General features: G+C 40.0%; 1 protein-coding gene across 6 annotated transcripts in view; it reads left to right on the top strand.

Moving 5' to 3' along the window:
* Positions 1-17545, top strand: part of CPEB3 (cytoplasmic polyadenylation element binding protein 3) — a 193087-nt gene that overhangs the window by 44508 nt on the left and 131034 nt on the right. For 5 of the 6 annotated variants that reach the window (XM_061162183.1, XM_061162184.1, XM_061162178.1 and 2 more), the window contains exon 2: positions 2103-3109. In XM_061162183.1, coding sequence (XP_061018166.1) covers positions 2114-3109 — 996 coding nt within the window. In that variant the 5' untranslated portion in view covers positions 2103-2113. Of the gene's footprint in view, positions 1-1774; positions 1891-2102; positions 3110-17545 lie in introns of those variants that run through there. The other variant, XM_061162180.1, reaches the window with a different exon arrangement.

Raw genomic sequence — 17545 nt, 5'->3', positions numbered from 1 at the left:
GCAACAATAGAACTTTGTGTTGCTGTGAATCCAAGCTCTGCTTGCCTCTTTGTCATATTTACAATACTGATCAAAGTCATTATTTTAGACCAAGGGAATTAAGGAACACAAAATCAATCTTAAATAGGTTTTATTGGTAGTAGTTGGCCATTTATGATGTGTATTATATTGGGTTGGGTTCTTTTGGAGGGGTGGGTTGGGGAGGGAGGAGTTAAGGTGGCTGTGAAGCTTTTCCTTGAGCCCACTATTTGTCTATGTATGAAACTTTAGAATGAGATATTAACCATTTTGAAGATATTCTTCAATAAAATCGTATAACTACTTTTAATCCCATTTCTTAGTCTGACATATTTTGCTTAATAGTTAAGAGCAATAGCAAATCCATTTCCCAACACATTTATTTTACAGCAGTTATTATTGTGAGAATATCCAAAGGCAGAACTTCTGTGTGTATCTGAATGCCATTTTAGGAGTGTCCTGAGAAAGATGCTTCTCCATGTATCTGAGTTAATTAACTGTATTAAATATACTAATAACTTTGTAGCAATTATACTGAATCACCATCTAAAAAAATTATGTATTTGGTCATATGCACCTTGAACATCTCAAAATACTTGTTTTCAGGGTCTCGGCACTGTAATATTCATATATTTAAAGCAATTAATGTGTTCTAAAGGACAAACGAACTCAGTGATAACTATGGGTATGGAAATCTGGTTTTGAGCGATTACTATTTTCATCCTTGAATGATAAAACAGGCTGTATGGCAGAGGTGAATATAGCCCTTCTATGCGAAATGGAAAATACCATACACTCCTTATATGGCTAAATGAAGCAGTGATGGCGATGCACTATAATTACAATGTATGAGAATTTGCGACTTTGTACTGTGCTATTTTTAACACGTTAGCTAGCATATGGTAATTCAGGGTCTTCAAACCATAATCTTTCACTGTTAATACTAGTGATAAGAGAATAGGTTCTAAATTTGCCAAAGTCTTGTGACCAAGGCAGCAGCAGGAGGATTCAAAAAATGAAAAATCTGGCAACCCCAGTATTATCTTGACTTCATACTTAAATCTGAGGGATTTTTTAAAGCCCCACCCCCACTTCATCTCATAGACAGTCCTCCGCCCCCCTCCCTCCTTTCTCCTTCCTTCCTCCCTCCCTCCCTCCGCGTGTCTCTCTCCCTCTCTCTCTCTGACCTCGAATCCAACGAGAACATTTCTTCACTCTGCAGAGAAATTCTCAGGCTCCTGTTGAGACCTGAACTACTGAGATGCCAAGAAATCTCTTGTGCGGCAGAATTGGAAACGAGAACATTGGAGAATAAGCAAAAAAAACACCCAGCTAATCCTTAGAGTAACAAGAAGCAAGCACTTGCAAATGTTTCAGTAGATTTTTACCTCTTTTAAAAGGATTTTTTTTTTTTTTTTTTAAATGTCTCCTAACAAAATGGAGTCGCTGCAGCTACTGGGAGGCCAGAGAATGGTTGTGCAGTTGAGTCCTCCTAACAAATGCCAAGGATTTCCTCCCTCGTGGTTCGCTGCGGCTAAATGAAACAATTATCGAGGCAAGAAGGCAGTTTGCTAATCAAGAGGGATAAGACTACTGTTTCTTTAAAGTGCCCGAGCGGGGAAGGGGGAAGAAAGGGTCGTGTGTGGTGTCTTTTTAACCTTGCTGAAGGACGCAGCTGTATTTATTGACGTATGCAAATAGCTGGGGGAGGGTGGTGCTTGGGAAAAAACAGGAACCAGAATCAGTTTCTCATTGCAGGGTGAACGCTCTGAGTTCCGGTGAAGGGGAAAGAGACGTGGCGAAATTGCTGTCTTTCTGTCTTATAAGCACATCTCTTACTAATACAGAAAAGGAACCTAGACATCAGAAAGGGTGAAGACGCTCTCACAGTATTTTTAGAGACTTTGCACGAGCTCCCCCACCCCAGCCCGACCTGTTCTTCTAAATGGGAGATTATGGATTTGCATTGCAATTGGCTAGTAGCGGTGGCACTGGATTTTCGCAACTAAAACACCCGCCCGCTCCAGCAAGCGGCATTAAAGAACACACTGACAATAACGCGTTTCTCTTTTTTCCCGTTTCAGCTGCGCAAACCATGCAGGATGATTTACTGATGGACAAAAGCAAAACCCAGCCCCAGCCCCAGCAGCAGCGGCAGCAGCAGCCCCAGCCCGAGCCCAGCACCGCCGAAGCCCCGTCCACGCCCCTGTCCTCAGAGACCCCCAAGCCGGAGGACAGCAGCGCAGTGCCGGCCCTCAGCCCCGCCGCGGCCCCGCCGGCCCCTAACGGCCCCGACAAGATGCAGATGGAATCGCCGCTCCTGCCGGGCTTGGGTTTCCACCAGCCCCCTCAGCAGCCGCCGCCACCACCGCAGGAGCCCGCGGCGCCGGGCGCGTCTCTGTCGCCGTCCTTCGGCAGCACCTGGTCCACGGGCACCACGAACGCGGTAGAGGACAGCTTCTTCCAAGGGATCACCCCAGTCAACGGGACCATGCTCTTCCAGAACTTCCCGCACCACGTCAACCCAGTCTTCGGAGGCACCTTCTCCCCGCAGATCGGCCTGGCGCAGACCCAGCACCACCAGCAGCCGCCGCCGCCCGCGCCGCAGCCAGCGCAGCCCGCGCAGCCCCCGCAGGCGCAGCCCTCGCAGCAGCGCCGCTCGCCTGCCAGCCCCAGCCAGGCTCCCTACGCGCAGAGGGGCGCCACGGCGGCGTACGGTCACCAGCCCATCATGACTAGCAAGCCGTCCTCCTCCTCGGCCGCCGCGGCCGCCGCCGCCGCCGCCGCCGCCTCGTCCGCGTCGTCCAGCTGGAGCACGCACCAGAGCGTGAACGCCGCCTGGAGCGCGCCGTCCAACCCGTGGGGCGGCCTGCAGGCTGGCAGGGACCCTCGCCGGGCTGTCGGCGTGGGCGTGGGCGTGGGCGTGGGGGTGCCCTCGCCCCTCAACCCCATCTCGCCGCTCAAAAAGCCCTTCTCCAGCAACGTGATCGCGCCGCCCAAGTTCCCCCGCGCGGCCCCGCTCACCTCCAAGTCCTGGATGGAGGATAACGCTTTCCGGACCGATAATGGTAACAATCTGTTGCCATTTCAGGTAATGCTCCGGTGCACCTGTATACGCCTTCCTTCCACTCCGCTCCCCTTTCCCTGTTTTCCCGGCCATTTAATCGGCCACTGATTGTGGGTCTTTAAAAAAGGCAGCGATTGCCAACTCCCCTGCCCTTTTCCGAAGCCTTCAGTTCACTGGGGGTGTTCCACTACGGGGACGAGGGTGGGGGAAACGTGACTGCTCGAGGAATCTTATGTATGCACCCTGACGAGATAGAAAGGGGCCTTTTTCTTTTAGCCTATTTTATCTCTTCGTCGTGCTTCTGCCTCTTCTTTTGACCTTCTTTGACAGGAAAAGCTGCAAGTGTATGACAAGGTGCCGGCATAGTCCCAGGCTGAGTAGGCTGAGTGAGATTCCTGTCATTTTCAGTGGCTACACATTTCACGTTATGCAATCCTGGGCTCAGGGTGTCTCCGGAAAGCCGTCCACTCCCAAACCACTCTGGCCCTACTCTTCAAGGGGTTAACAGCCCTGGAGTGATGCTATTTCAGACAGTTGCATATGCTCAATTAAACTAATGTGAACACATGTGTTTATGTCTCGCTAAGGTGCTGGCATCATTAATAGCAATCAGCATATTGCCCCTGCCGGGAAAATTAGAGTGTGAGATTCCAATAAACACTGGAACTGTATCAGGAACCAAGATGGAAGAGTGGAAATTCTAGGGGTAACCCTTCCCATGTTATCTGAGTCTAAGGAGGGCTTAGAAATTTTTTTTTTTTTTTTATCCGGAGGAAAGAGACAATAGGACGCGACCTTCAGAGCCATATTGCAATGGAGTCTATTTGCTAGCTAGCACTGAAATATTTAAAGCTGCAGTGTCCTTCAGTTGGGTTATTTAAGAAGACAGTGCAGATCAATTACACTATTTGAAACTGGGCAAAGTGTAAGTCTTGCAACTTTAATGAAAAATGAGCCTTGTGTCTTGGTGTTAAATGCCAGTGAAAAACTCAGGAAGTGCCCCAGACAAAAAGGTTGAATGGAGTGTCCTTATTCTGTACTTGCTTTCTGATCCAGTGTGTGGCCACATCAGTTGGCAGTGTGCTGGACATCTTGAGTTGGAAAAGGGTGGTGAGGGTGAGGGTTCACTGGAGGCCTTTGTCCTCAGGAAAACATTCATCCTTCACTTACAAACTGATTTGTCCATAGGCTTCTAGGCTTGGTTAAAAGAGAAACGAGTGAGGAGGGCTCTGGATAAGACCCAGCTTGGATCTTTGGATCCAAGGAAATGAAACAGAAATCCTTTGAGCATTGCTGAAAAATGGCAGAACCAACATTTGACCGAGTTAGTTTAAAGCATCAGGTGCAATTGGAACCTTATTTTATTGCTCTTTACATTTCAGATGTGATGTTTGGCGTGGCTCCCATCCATGAAGGAGGAGGTTGGGATATGAAGCACATGACGCTCTAAGCTAGAGCAAAAATTTTTAACCTCATCAGTTCAAGGGGGTCCCTGACACCCATAAATTATGTGTATGAGAATTTTTAATGAGACAGTCTTACCAGATTTTTACAGGATTGCTTCAGGGATGGAAGGGTCCAGTTTCTCTATGTGCTTATTTGTGTGTGTGTGTGTGTGTGTGTGTGTGTGTGTGTGTGTGTTGGGGTCTAAACAGGCAGGCTGCTTTTGATAGGAGAGCCCCTCTTTTTCTAACAGTCTCTCTTTTTATTCTGATGCCCTCTACCCAAATCTAGTTTTAGAAGATAACCTAAAATCTAACAGAGAGATTTCGGGCCTGGAAGCTGATAGTGTAGACATGAGCTATCTTTTTCTAAGAGTAGAATCTGAATACAACTAGGTTTTGATTAATTATTTCCAGAAATGGGGACTAGGGAGAGATTAAATCCGTAAAATTTCCCCCAAACTGATATTGACAAGTAATGTGGGGATTGCCAGTTGTTTCTTAGCAAAGCGTTTACCAGCCATGCTAATAAGAGCCAGATGGACTGGATTGAGTTTGGATTCTTGTTTTTTCATCCCTGGTAGTGCTATTGAGTAGGGAAAGATGGCCAAAAGATTTGTAGGAGGAGAGATTTGATTGAAAATTGAGCTTTATAAATTTGGCCTTAGGAAGAATTACATGGACTTTATGTCTCTCTCTTTTTAAAAATTATTTAAAATGGAGCTTCAGGGTTTTGAAGCAATATTAGAACCAGGTAGGAGTAACCTGGCTGTGTTTTGACTTGGAATATTATCAGACTAGGTTTCTATTGATAAGTATATCAAGTTTAAAAAGACAAAAATACCTTGAGCCTTGAGTGCAGAAATTTATATGTTTCTGTGTGTATTTGAATCATTTTTCTACAAAAAGAAAATGCCTTACGTAGTTCTTAATGACTTTAAAAAATTATTTTGATAAATAGGACTTTTTTTCTTTAAATCTAGGAGTTTATTTCATAGAATACCAACTTAATTTGTTTTTATTCCACAGACTGTTTGAGCTAAAAGGGGCTTTCAGTAGTGATCTACACTAATGTATCTTAATATTAATAAAAAAAAAAAGTCCATATCTCCTGCCCATTCCCAACAGTGCTGCTTCACTCTTTTGCCAACTATAAAATAGTTTTTGGAACTTTTCTTCTGTGGTTTATATTGTGAAAGCAGTCACTGTATTTGAATGTGCTTTTTCAAACTACACATGCTTTCTTGTGCCCTTCCCTTAATTCTAACAAAGTTGACTGGTTTCTCTGCGTTAGGGTGGCTCCTTCCTTAGGGATTACTTGTATCTAGAAGCCACCTCATTTCTATAAATAAGGAAACTGAGGTCCTGAGGGGAAACGTGGCATAACTAAGGTACTAGCGCTTTGGCTAATTTTGTTGATGTGTGTTCTTAACTTCCCTGTAGCACTAGTCCTGTCAGGTACAATTTGTTTTAACATCAGGCTCTCTTTGGGCTCCATTCAAAGGGACTTACTTATGGAAGTATCTCATCAGGTTCTCTATCTGGCTCTTAGTGGTGTACCACCCACCATCAGAGCTCAGGAGCAGTGAGTTACCCCACGTGGGGTATTATACTATGCTTCATTCTCTTATTTATGTAAGAAAGAGAAGCCTAGGTTTGTAAACGGACTAGAACCAGAGGTATTTTCTATATGTAATGAATTTGGGCTTAAATACCGTTGTTGTCCAGAGACATTTAGGAGGGACTTTTGAGAGCATGTATTTCACTACTCAGCTCATTTTCCAGAAGAGGAAATGAAAGTTCAAATGGCTTCCTCAAGTTCAGGTGGGTAGTTTCTATCAGAAGCAGATTTTGGAGGCAGATTGCTAAGTTCACATCTTAACTCTGCCAGTTCCTAGCCTTGTAATCTTGAATAAATTGTGTATACATGTTGATCCTCAAGTTTATCATCTGTAAAATGGAAGTAATGATAATTACTTGCTTCATAGGATTTCAGTGAGAAGCTACATATAAAGTGCTTAGCACAGTTCTTGGCCCATAGTAAAGTACCTTATAAATGTTGAATTATGATTATTGCTAATTATAATGGTGACCAGAGGCTTTGTATGATCTTATCATAGTGTGGATTACTGCTTTTTCATCCTGTGCAATCTGAAAAACCCCAAACTTCTGTGTAATGTTATTTAGTCTTTTTTTCATCTGTCTAAAGGTACTCTTTGGTTACTGTAACAATGAGGTGATTGCCCACTTACCTATGAGCGAGGCCCTTTGCTAAGCACTTCATATGTAGTGTCTTTTCGGAACTCCTTTAAAGCAGAGGATTATTATTAGTCTCATTATCCTGACAAATTGAGGGTTAGTGCGTTTACATTATTTCCTCACAGTCACATAGTAACTCCTCACGGTAACTGGCAGAGTTGGGATTTGAACCCAGGAGATCTGCCTCCAGAGCCTGTGGAGGTGTATCATACCTCTAGGACATCAGTTAACCATGCAGGAGACTGAGTGGCATCTGTGTTTGACTTTATGATATAGTTTGGAAATTGTGTTGTTAAAATATTTTTTTATAGTGAGAAGCATAGGAAGAAAAATACAGTGCCCATCCATATGCTACCGTTTAGATTCAACAGTAGTTAAAATTTTCCCTATTTACATATTTACTTATTCTGTATATTTTTGAATTTGTATTTTTGGAGAAAAGTTCAAATTATATTCTTCTTCCTCTCTGCATTTTTATCTTTATCCCACCCATCTTTTTCTATCTCAGATTGAGAACAACTCTATAGATTTTATATTTTCTGGCATAAATCTACTTAAATGTAATTTAGTGTTAATTGTGCTGGTGGGTTGTCTATAACAGAGAAAGAAATTCCTTACATGAATTCATGGGAATATAAATTATTAAAAAAGTAAATATACCTATGCATAATAAATTTTGAAGAAACATCAATATTTTCAACCTACCTATTCTGCTTTTTTTTTGAAACTGTCTTTTCAGGAGGTAAACTGTTTAGTTTATTCTTGCTTTTTAGTAAGGATAGTATGTATGGCGTAGATTTAAAGCTAGAGACCCTTCCGTAGTTGGTTTCTTAACTACTGCTCTAATGCAAAACCACTTAAAGTCCACCCAATTCCACAAATTGTTTCAGAACTTATTATGGTATGGTTATTATGTATGCCAGAAAAGCCGCAGTATCTATATTCTATTTAAAAGAGGTTAGGAAATATTGGAAGATTTTCTGTACTACTGAAAACATTAATATATAAACTGTATACTTTAAAATTGCATGTAGAAAAGGGCCTAGCTTTAAACTTTTCATGACCTTGTAGCAAGTTGATATAAAAATATGCTCTCAGAATTATAATGAGTTTAGATATCCTCTAAGACATAATTTTCTACTTAAATAGCTTTCTCCATTGGTTGGCCTATTTTGCTGTCTTCCAAAGGTTGCATAAGGGGTAATGCTTATCCACTTGGAGGATGTCATTGCTCAGATAGTTTTTGTAGCGTTTTGATCTGCAAGTGTCAAAAGAATGTGCTTAATATGAAATATTAAATTTTCATACAATATGAAAAATTTGATGAAACCTTGTGGATTTTACTGAGGAAGGGAATGGAGGGGAATATAGAGTAGTGGACAGCCTTTGAAGTTTGGAATGAGGAAGACGCTGGTTGAAGCCCCAGCTCTGTCACTGGTGATTAGAATCAAGTCATTTATCCAATGATTTCTTTTTCCAAAAGTCTGCAAAAATGGAAAGAGAGCCTGTCTTCTGGGTTTGTTTTATGAGAGGATGTATACAGGTGTCCAGAAAATTAGATACTGGTATGGCTCTTAAATGTCTGCCTAACCACTGGTAACTAGAGACAGTTCGAGTTTAATAGAGGACATGCTTGCTGATAGCCAGTAGTGCAGGGTTAAATGCTAGTGGGCATCTGGAAGTGGAAAGGGCCTAGAAAGATGTGTCCAGCAGCGACAGAAGAGCAACGAAAGGCTGTGTGTGTGTTATGCTGATTGCCTGTCCTAGAAGCCAGTCATGGTGCTCTGAAGGTATAGGCTTATGTCACCAAGGATGGTGTGTATTTGTAACTACCTGCTTCTTCTGTGGCTAAGTCACCAATACAAATGTGAGATTTTGGTTGTTCTGCAGTCCCAAAGGCTCTGATCTGAAGCTCCTTACCACCACTACCCCGAAAACCACGCCAGACTCTGTGGGGAGCAGGATAGTTATGAGAAAGAGAATTCGGTATAGAGGCCCAAGTTTGGATCTTGAGAGTTGAGGATTATATTCTAGCTACAGCTTCAAAGGTGCTTTCCCGGAGAGATTACTGTGCTTGCAGTAGAAGCCGGCTTCATAGGGAATTTTCTGCAATTGGTTCTTATACCTTGTGGGTGGCTTGTTCTGTGGGCATCTGTTACGCTTCAGTTCTGTTACATTTAGCTTTCATATCCTTTGGTGTTCATTACAAGTGTTAGGCATGTAAACTTCTTCTTAATGTGAAACCATTGTAATGTTTTGACCTAATTTGATGTAGGGAAGTAGTAGTGAATTAAAATAATACAATAAATTAGCATATTAGAATCAAGACCACTTTTCTTTCCCCAGAAGCACTATTACATAATCTTCAGAAATAATGACTATATGATATGAAACGTTATTAGCAGTCTTCAGAGTTAGAGAAACAGAAATGGGCACCAAAGAGCCTTTATATCATTTGAAGTGATCATAAAATAAATGTACACAGAAGGATAGAAATGTTGTGTACTGATATTGTTTTGATAAGACTTGTACAGCCAAATATCTTCATTCCTCAAGTGTTCAAACTTATTTCAAAGGCAAGGTCAAGTACAGGAGAAAAAACTTAACTCCCTATCTTTAGGAATTCAGTGCAGTGAATTAAATGGCCACTGTGACCAACTGAACCAGCATCTAGAAGTTCACGTGCACCTGACAGTAGGTGCTCACTAAATGAATGAATAAACATTTAAATACAAGTTGCTATAGTTTTGTCCTTTCTACAATACTGCATGTTTAACATTTTCAAGACAACTTCTCCACTATAGCTTTTCTCTACAAGGTGTTCATAGAATATGAAAACATAGACAAATGTACAGAATGTCATAAAGGATATCTTCACATAGTTTCTAGGCTGTGACTCTGTAAGTTTGGTATGCTAAGAAGTAAGCAAGGGTCTTGCTTTGACGTAAGAAATTTTTGGCAACCAATAGAGGGTAACATTAACTTGTATCCTATGAGCTAAATTTTTCTTTATTTCTTCACTATTAATCAACTCATTCTTTTGGAGTTAACTGACCCTGTCATGGTGATCGGTTTTATTCCTGTCTTCCCAAATCAAGTTATAAATATTTGAAGTGACCAGAATGAGGGTCAGAATACTTCTGACAATAACACTTAGAAATATTAAGGTGACAATTCTTTGGTCTAAGAGGTTGACAGAGAAGTAAATTATAGTTGGCCCGTTCATCTTGTCATTCATTTGAAGATTGTGAGATTGGAAAGCAGAGATGTAAGAGGCAAAAGACATTCTATCTTAGGTATATGGTAGAGTTTGGGGACTAAAGGATTTAAATACTTCAGAGGAAGCATTTTAGTGATCTGACATTCTAACCCCCTACTCAAAGTCCAGGAGACCTAGTTCTTAGGTTTCAGATAGCCAGCAGTTAAAAAGGACAAGAAGTGAATGTGCTCAGAAGCACCTCTCTTTTGCAATCTGTTGTGGAAATTTTCCTTTCCTCTTTTGAACTAGAGACATATAAACTAGATATGCAGGGGATTAAAAATAGTGAAGACCAGTGAGGTTTATGAATAAAGATTGTGGGGAAAGGCCGAGAGACAATTTTTGGATCATGAATCCATTATTTGTGTGTTTGCATTTGATTTTATGGGTAAACTATTCAACTCTTTGCCACATTGTTATTTAAAGTGATTGTAATCAATGGTGGAATCCTGTGTTCAGATAAACAGCCTATGCGGTATTTTTGTTAATCACATATCTATTACAGAATTCCCTGATCAAAGGGATGGGATTTGTATTAAGTTTCATTTGGCATCTTTGTTAACAGTCATAATCCATGTACTCCAGCTTGTGGGTGTTGTATTATTTTTGATGTCGTCTCCAAACAGATTCAGCTAACAAATACAGGGGACCCTGCATGTCAAGCACTGGCCTCACCCTTTTCACATAAACTGTTTTATTTAATCCTTACACATTCTAGTGAATTAGGGATCATCCTCCTCCTAAGACTCAGACTATAACCAGCCTAGTAAGATGACAGAGGAGGTCTTCTGACCCTATGTCCACTTCTCTCCTTTTACTACACCTGCTTGTCTGTTACCACTTCACACTCTTTCAGTGTGCTGTTTCACTCTTTCCCCAGAAATTCCCTGATTCCCCTCATCCCTCATTTCCTGTAAGCACTCCTTACTCACTGAAATGAGGTGAGGTTTTTGTTTGTTTCCCTACACTAGAATGTAGGTTCCACAAAGACGAGGACCTTTTTCACTGTTGTGTTTTTGAGGTTGTAACGGTACCTGGGATATTTTAGGCACATGGTAAATATTTGTTGAATGATTCACATTTTCAAATGGTCGATAAGGTATTACTGGTCATTTGCATGTAATTAGCCCTCTAAGAGCAATTTCATCTTATAAACATTTAACTGGCTGCTACCCGAGGTCAGGCACTGCGGATTAAAGCTGAGCTGTATCCTGTCCTCACCCAGCTCCCTGACAAATGTGAGCTAAAATATAGGATAGTAAGTTTTATAATGGGGTGATATCACACAGCAAAGAGAATGTGTGGTTGAATCAGAGGAAGGACACATTAAATTGTGGATAGGGGGACAAGGGGTGGGCTGGAAAGGCTCTAGGAAAGTCTTTTGTAGTTAAAAATATTTTCAAATGTTTTCTGATTTTGAGAGTAATACATGTTTGTTATAAACTTGAGGGAAAAAGATTGGCCATAATTCTTTCACCCAGAAACAATTATTCTTAAAGTTTTGGCGCATTTTCTGATAATTCTGTCTTTAATGTATTATATGTATAGTATATTTTATATGGTTGAGATGATTTTGTTGTAAATAATTTTATTTTCATATTTTTTTAGCTTTTCATACTATTAAATTTATAAACATTTTTTATTATTGCATAATAGTCCATCACAGGAATCCATTGCAGTTTAACAAATTATTTTTGTATTTGGAGGATTTCACTTTTCAGTTTTTAACTGTTAAACATAATGGTGTCATGAACATCTTTGGGCATTTAAAATTTTTATGTAGAGGTGAGTGGATAAGATTCCATAGACAGACCAGGACATCATGGTTGGCGTTGCAGCAAAGATTTGTTTTAAGCAGAGGGAAAAACAGAGTCACAGGAAAAAAAACACACACACACAACATGGTGTATTGAGGAAGCAGAAGACAGCATAGCGGTGAGACTGGTGGGAGATGAGGCTGGAGATGTAGGTGGGGTCAGATCACAAAGGACATTCCAGCATTTCTGCGCCTTCATCTTTTTTCAGTAGGAACACTGAAGGATTTTTAAGCTGAGAAAGCCATTGGAAGGCTTCAGTCTGGCCAGTGAAGTGATCAATCTTTGTTTCAGAAAGATTATTCTGGGATATGGATGGTCAGGAACTGTACTTAAGCAGGGAAACCAGTTAACATGTAAGGACCTCAAGTGATTGAGAGGAAGCCACAGGCTTGAGAAGTGAGTTAGGAAACCAACTGGAGGGAGTGGTGATTGCTTGGATATGGGTAATAAAGGAGAAGGAGGAGTTTACGAATGACTGTTCAAGTTTTGGTTAGGCCGCTAGGAAGGATGAGTTAGAGGTAAAAAGGCTTAATAGTGGCAGATTAGAGTTTTCATGACTCATAAACCCAGATGGGTTTAGAGTGAAGGAACTTCAGGAGGGAAAGCTATGTGTTGGGAATGTCTGAGCAAGTGATTTGACATTTCTTATCCACCCATGCTTTTGTGTGTCTCTTAATGCATGGGAAGGAAGACCTTATTAAGATAGATTACTTTGTGGACTGATTAGAACATGAAATCCGAGAGAAGAAATAACTACCGTTCTAAGTCAAGAGCTTTTTCTGATTCTAGTCTTGATTTTTTTTTTTTTTTATGGTACTCTGAGAATTAGAATATGTGTTAGCAGAGTAGTCATCTTGTTTATGGGTTACAGCTAGGCATCGCAAAAGCTATAAGGAATTGCTAACCAATCTATCTTATGGGAGAGTAAGAAGAATTAAGAGAAACGGGACCTGGCATCCTTTATTACTTAAGTTGAATAAACTCACTTGAGAGGTCAGTATATGTTATTAGCCAGACTGAAATATCACTGATAAGGTCTTAGCAAAGTTGAGATTAGATCTTATGGAATTTAGCTCTTCTGTACTAATAAAATGCTTAGTTTTTTAAATGGGTGTAAACATGATGAAATGTTTTGAAGCTTAAGATCCCTAGAGCCACAGGGAGATGAGCTCTCTGAGAGGCTGAAGGAGAGATGGGGACAGGGTATAAGATCCACCAGAATTTTGTGTTTATTCATTTGTATTTCTAGGGAGAGAAGTGGGCTTTAACATCCATTAAATTTTCAAAGAAATGCATAACCTGAAAATGATTAAGAATCACAGATGTAGAATAAAAGCGCTGTCAAGGCACCCAATACACCTTTAAAAGATGAAAACTTAGGCATCTCGTAAACTTTATCTTTCTCCCTCATCAATAGCTCAAAGGAATTTTCCCTAACTATAATTTGAGAACTTTCTAAATAGAAGCGATCTAACTCCTCTTTTATCTAGCTTTTTCTGGAACACTAAAATTAACTTTTCATCATAATTTGTTGGCATTTATTTAATTGGTTTATATATATTAAATCACATACTTAGAATAACACTAACATTAAAAAGATTAGGGGACAAACTCATTATTTCTAGGTAGACTTGTAAGTAACCTGGTAGGACAGAAGTTTATGGGCTTATTGATCACTGGTGTTGAATATACTATGGGCTCTTTTTTTTTTTTATTGGAAAAGTGGAACTTGTGGGTAAATCTGGAAAGTAAATTAAGCACAGCTTCAACTTGAAGCTGCTCATTCAACATGAGCATAGTAGATGCTCATGTATTGAATAAATAAATGGACTAGAAATCTTTTCATCTGTTTTTGTTTTCTATTTTTTCCTTTTTTTTTTTTTTTTTGGACTAGAAATTTTTGATTCAAAAGAGGGCTATTGATACATTTCTAGTTCAGCTAGAAATACTGCATGCAGAAATTGCAAATATATGTGACCTCCTTTCCTCAGAGAAATATTTCCCCTCTCCCATTCGTGTCTTTGTTGTTGCTTTTCCTAGTGTTATAACCTACTGAAGAGGATAGAGAGTAGACTAGTGGTGGTGGTGGTGGTGGTGGTGGTTTAGTTGCTAAGTCGTGTCCAACTCTTGCAACCCCATAGACTATAGCCCTCCAGGTTTCTCTGTCCTTGGCATTCTCCAGGCAAGAATACTAAAGTGGGTTGCCATTTCCTTCTCCAGGGGATCTTCCCAACCCAGGAACTGAACCCTGGTCTCTCCTGCATTGCAGGCAGATTCTTTACCAACTGAGCTAGAGGAGAGGGTAGAAATTGGAAGTTTAGACCGGTAGAGGAGCAGTTGTCCTAAATCTCAATGATAGACCTGCAAGATACCGAGACATCTTAAGTTTATCATGTAGAAACAATGTTGCCTGCATGATACAGATGTTTTGTTGTTGTTGTTTAGCTTTGTAACCAATTAACTACTTATAGGCTAGTGTGGACACCTAATTATCACCTATTACTTAGTTTCTATTCGTAAAGCACCATTTTAACAATAGAGCATTTTGGAATACAGTGTCTTTAAGATGTATAACATGAGGGCCTGGTAAGAAAAAGCCACAAAACTTCTGCCAGTTCTGAATTTTTTCACAGCATCATATTCTGCACATACTTAAACCAGAAAGACTGTTTTGTTAGTTTGCTTGTTTGGGGAGGGAGTTGCTGGGTTTTCTTGTTGTTGTTTGTTTTTAATGGGACAGTTTAAATTGAAGCTTTACCAGGCACCTCATTGCCATCATGTTCACTCAGAGTTCAAAAGATATCTGAGGTGGGAGGAAAGCTTAAAAATAATTGTCTCTTAAGCTGCAAAGCAGTCTGAATACTTTGAATCATTTTACAATGCTGATGAAACATTATTTTGCAGTGTTTGTCAAATTAAATTTTGTGTTGATTTTAAGCAGAATAAAGACAGACTAATGTGCTAATGTTTCAGGCCGTTGCAAAGTGTAAAACTTGGTGAATGGAAAATTTTAAACCCTACTTTCAAAGGCTTTATAAATTTAGCATTTTAGAGGATTTGGGACTGGGTGGGGAGATTGATTTTATCATTTTGACCTTGAATTCCTCAACATTCCAAAGACATGAGCTCATCTGAAGGTAGCAGAATTATTTAGTTAACAGTTTTAGAGTTTACTGCCTACTTCCTACTTATTTGCCAGACTAGGTGATTCCATTTGACCTATCAATTTTGCTGTGATCTAGTATGTAAAATGTTATTCCAGTGCAGCTATTTTAAAGTTGATGAATCATCCAGGTATAACACAAGATTTTCATTTAAAAATACAGTGGGATATTTGATATTCTAATTCAGGCCTAGATTCTGTTAAATGTGAAATACAGAAGGGGATTTAAAGGATAATATAGTTTCATTTCAAACATGGTCAGGCCTGGAGTGAGGAGGAAAGGAAGAAGCACCTCTTGATGGTGAAGGTATTCCGTCACACTGTGGGTTATAGTGGAGTACGGAAGCAGACGAGGGAGTTGTGGTGACACATTCTCTTAGCGGGATATGAATAATAGAGAATGTATTGAGTACTGAGACGTCCAAGGACGTTGAAAGACATTGAAGAAGATTTCAACGAAGAGGACAAAGCAAGGTAAAAGGATGCTTCAGCTTTTGTTACAATAATTAAATATTCAAAAAGGCAGCCACTTTATCCTATCCAGGAAGTTAAGCAATTGCCCATTGTATATTCCAGTTTTACACAAGTAAGCCATAGGCAAGTAAGCTGACATCAGGGATTTATATTAAAAAAATTTCTTCTAGGGAATGTCAGCAGCAAGTTCAAAACCCAGTCTTTTAATCTCCTGTGGCATGATCATAATATTCATGATGCCTCTAAGACAGTTCGTTTGTTCTAAACCATCAAAGAAAGATAGACCGTGTGTTCAGCATAATTTGCATTGTGTATATTATTAATGATCTAGTCTAATGACTTCACACAATAGTCAGAATTGTAAAAAGATGGCCTGTGTAGAAAAGATATGTTCTGTAGATCTGTATTCTGTAGAAAAAGCTGTAGAAACTATCTATGCTGTGTAAAATTCCTATATACTCTTTTATATATTTTCTCTTTATTATAAATCTATAGAAATTCACATATATGTGGCAATGCTGTTAATTGGAGTTTGAATTCAGTATTTACAAAGTACATACTGTATTCTTGGACTGGTATTAGGTTTTATGGATGACTCAAATTATCTGAATCCTCTCTCTGGGAACTAACATACATGCAATGGGGCTTAACATAAAAAGCAAAGACCAGATTGTGTGATGTGCTAGTTGCCATGAATGGCCAAGTAAGGGCAAGAATAATTTGGCCTAGAATTTTTCTTTTTTAAGTGATAGGGAATTCCTTGGTGGTCCAGTGGCTGAGACTCTATACTTTCACTGCTGAGGGCTCAAGTTTAACCCCTGATCAGAGAACTAATATCTCCCAAGTTGTGTGGCCAAAAAAGAAAAAAAAGATTTTTTTTTTAAATTTAAAAAGTGATTGTGTTCTTGTCCCTGTAGCTCCATTTTAAAGGAGAAATAGAATTTGACTCAATAGCATGGAAATCCAAACTAAGGAAAGAAAAATGAGCTATCAGCAGGCTTATTGAAAAGACTTTTCTGTTGAGAGCTGGGAACTTTTAGGTCTTACTGAGAGATAAGGATGGATTGGTTGTTCCTTAAGATTATACATAAATAAATATTTTATTTACTAGATTCCACTTGGTTTTAAAAAGCATTAAGAGAACTTAGATTAGAAGTGGAAGAGATAAAGGATGCCTTTCTTTGGGAAAGTGGAGCAGAGAATTAGACTAATACTGAAGATGCTTATCATGATGGTGACAGTTTTGAATGTCTGGCTATAGAAAGCAGGGTTGTCCTGCAGACACTGGGGAGCCCTGAAGGACTAATATGAGAGCAGTAGCACAATAAAAATATGTTTTTAGAATATGATAAGGCAGATGGTTTGAAGAAATGTGTGTGCCTGCCACAGTGCAGCCTGGGGGCAGGGAGGTTGGTGAGAAGGCATGATAATCTTGGGTTTAGCATAGATCTAGGGAGGTATATCCTATCACCAAATCTGGTGATATATCTGGTCACATCACTTCATGGCAAATAGAAGGGGAAACAATGGAAACAGTGAAAGGCTTTATTTCTTGGGCTCCAGAATCACTGTAGATGGCGACTGCAACCTTGAAATTAAAAGACACTTGCTCCTTGGAAGAAAAACTATGACAAACCTAGACAGTGTATTAAAAAACAGAGACATTGCTGACCAAAAAAGCTATGGTTTTTCCAGTAGTCAAGTATGGATGTGCGAGTTGGACCATAAAGAAGGTTGAGCACAAAAGAATTGATGCTTTCAAACTGTGGTGTTGGAGAAGACTCTTGAGAGTCCTTTGGACTGCAATGAGATCAAACCAGTCAGTCCTAAAGGAAATTGGTCCTGAATATTCATTGGAAGGACTGATGCTGAAGCTCCAATAGTTTGGCCACCTGATATGAAGATCCGACTCATTGAAAAAGACCCTGGTGATGGGAAAGATTGAAGGCAGGAGAAGGGGATGACAGAGAACAAGATGGTTGGATGGTATCACTGACTTAATGGACATGAATTTGAGCAAGCTCTGGGAGATGGTGAAGGACAGGG

Source organism: Dama dama, chromosome 15 (assembly GCF_033118175.1).
Source record: "Dama dama isolate Ldn47 chromosome 15, ASM3311817v1, whole genome shotgun sequence".
Classification (NCBI taxonomy): domain Eukaryota; kingdom Metazoa; phylum Chordata; class Mammalia; order Artiodactyla; family Cervidae; genus Dama; species Dama dama.
Note: the sequence above shows the minus strand (reverse complement) of the source record. Positions and strands in the feature narration are given on the sequence as shown.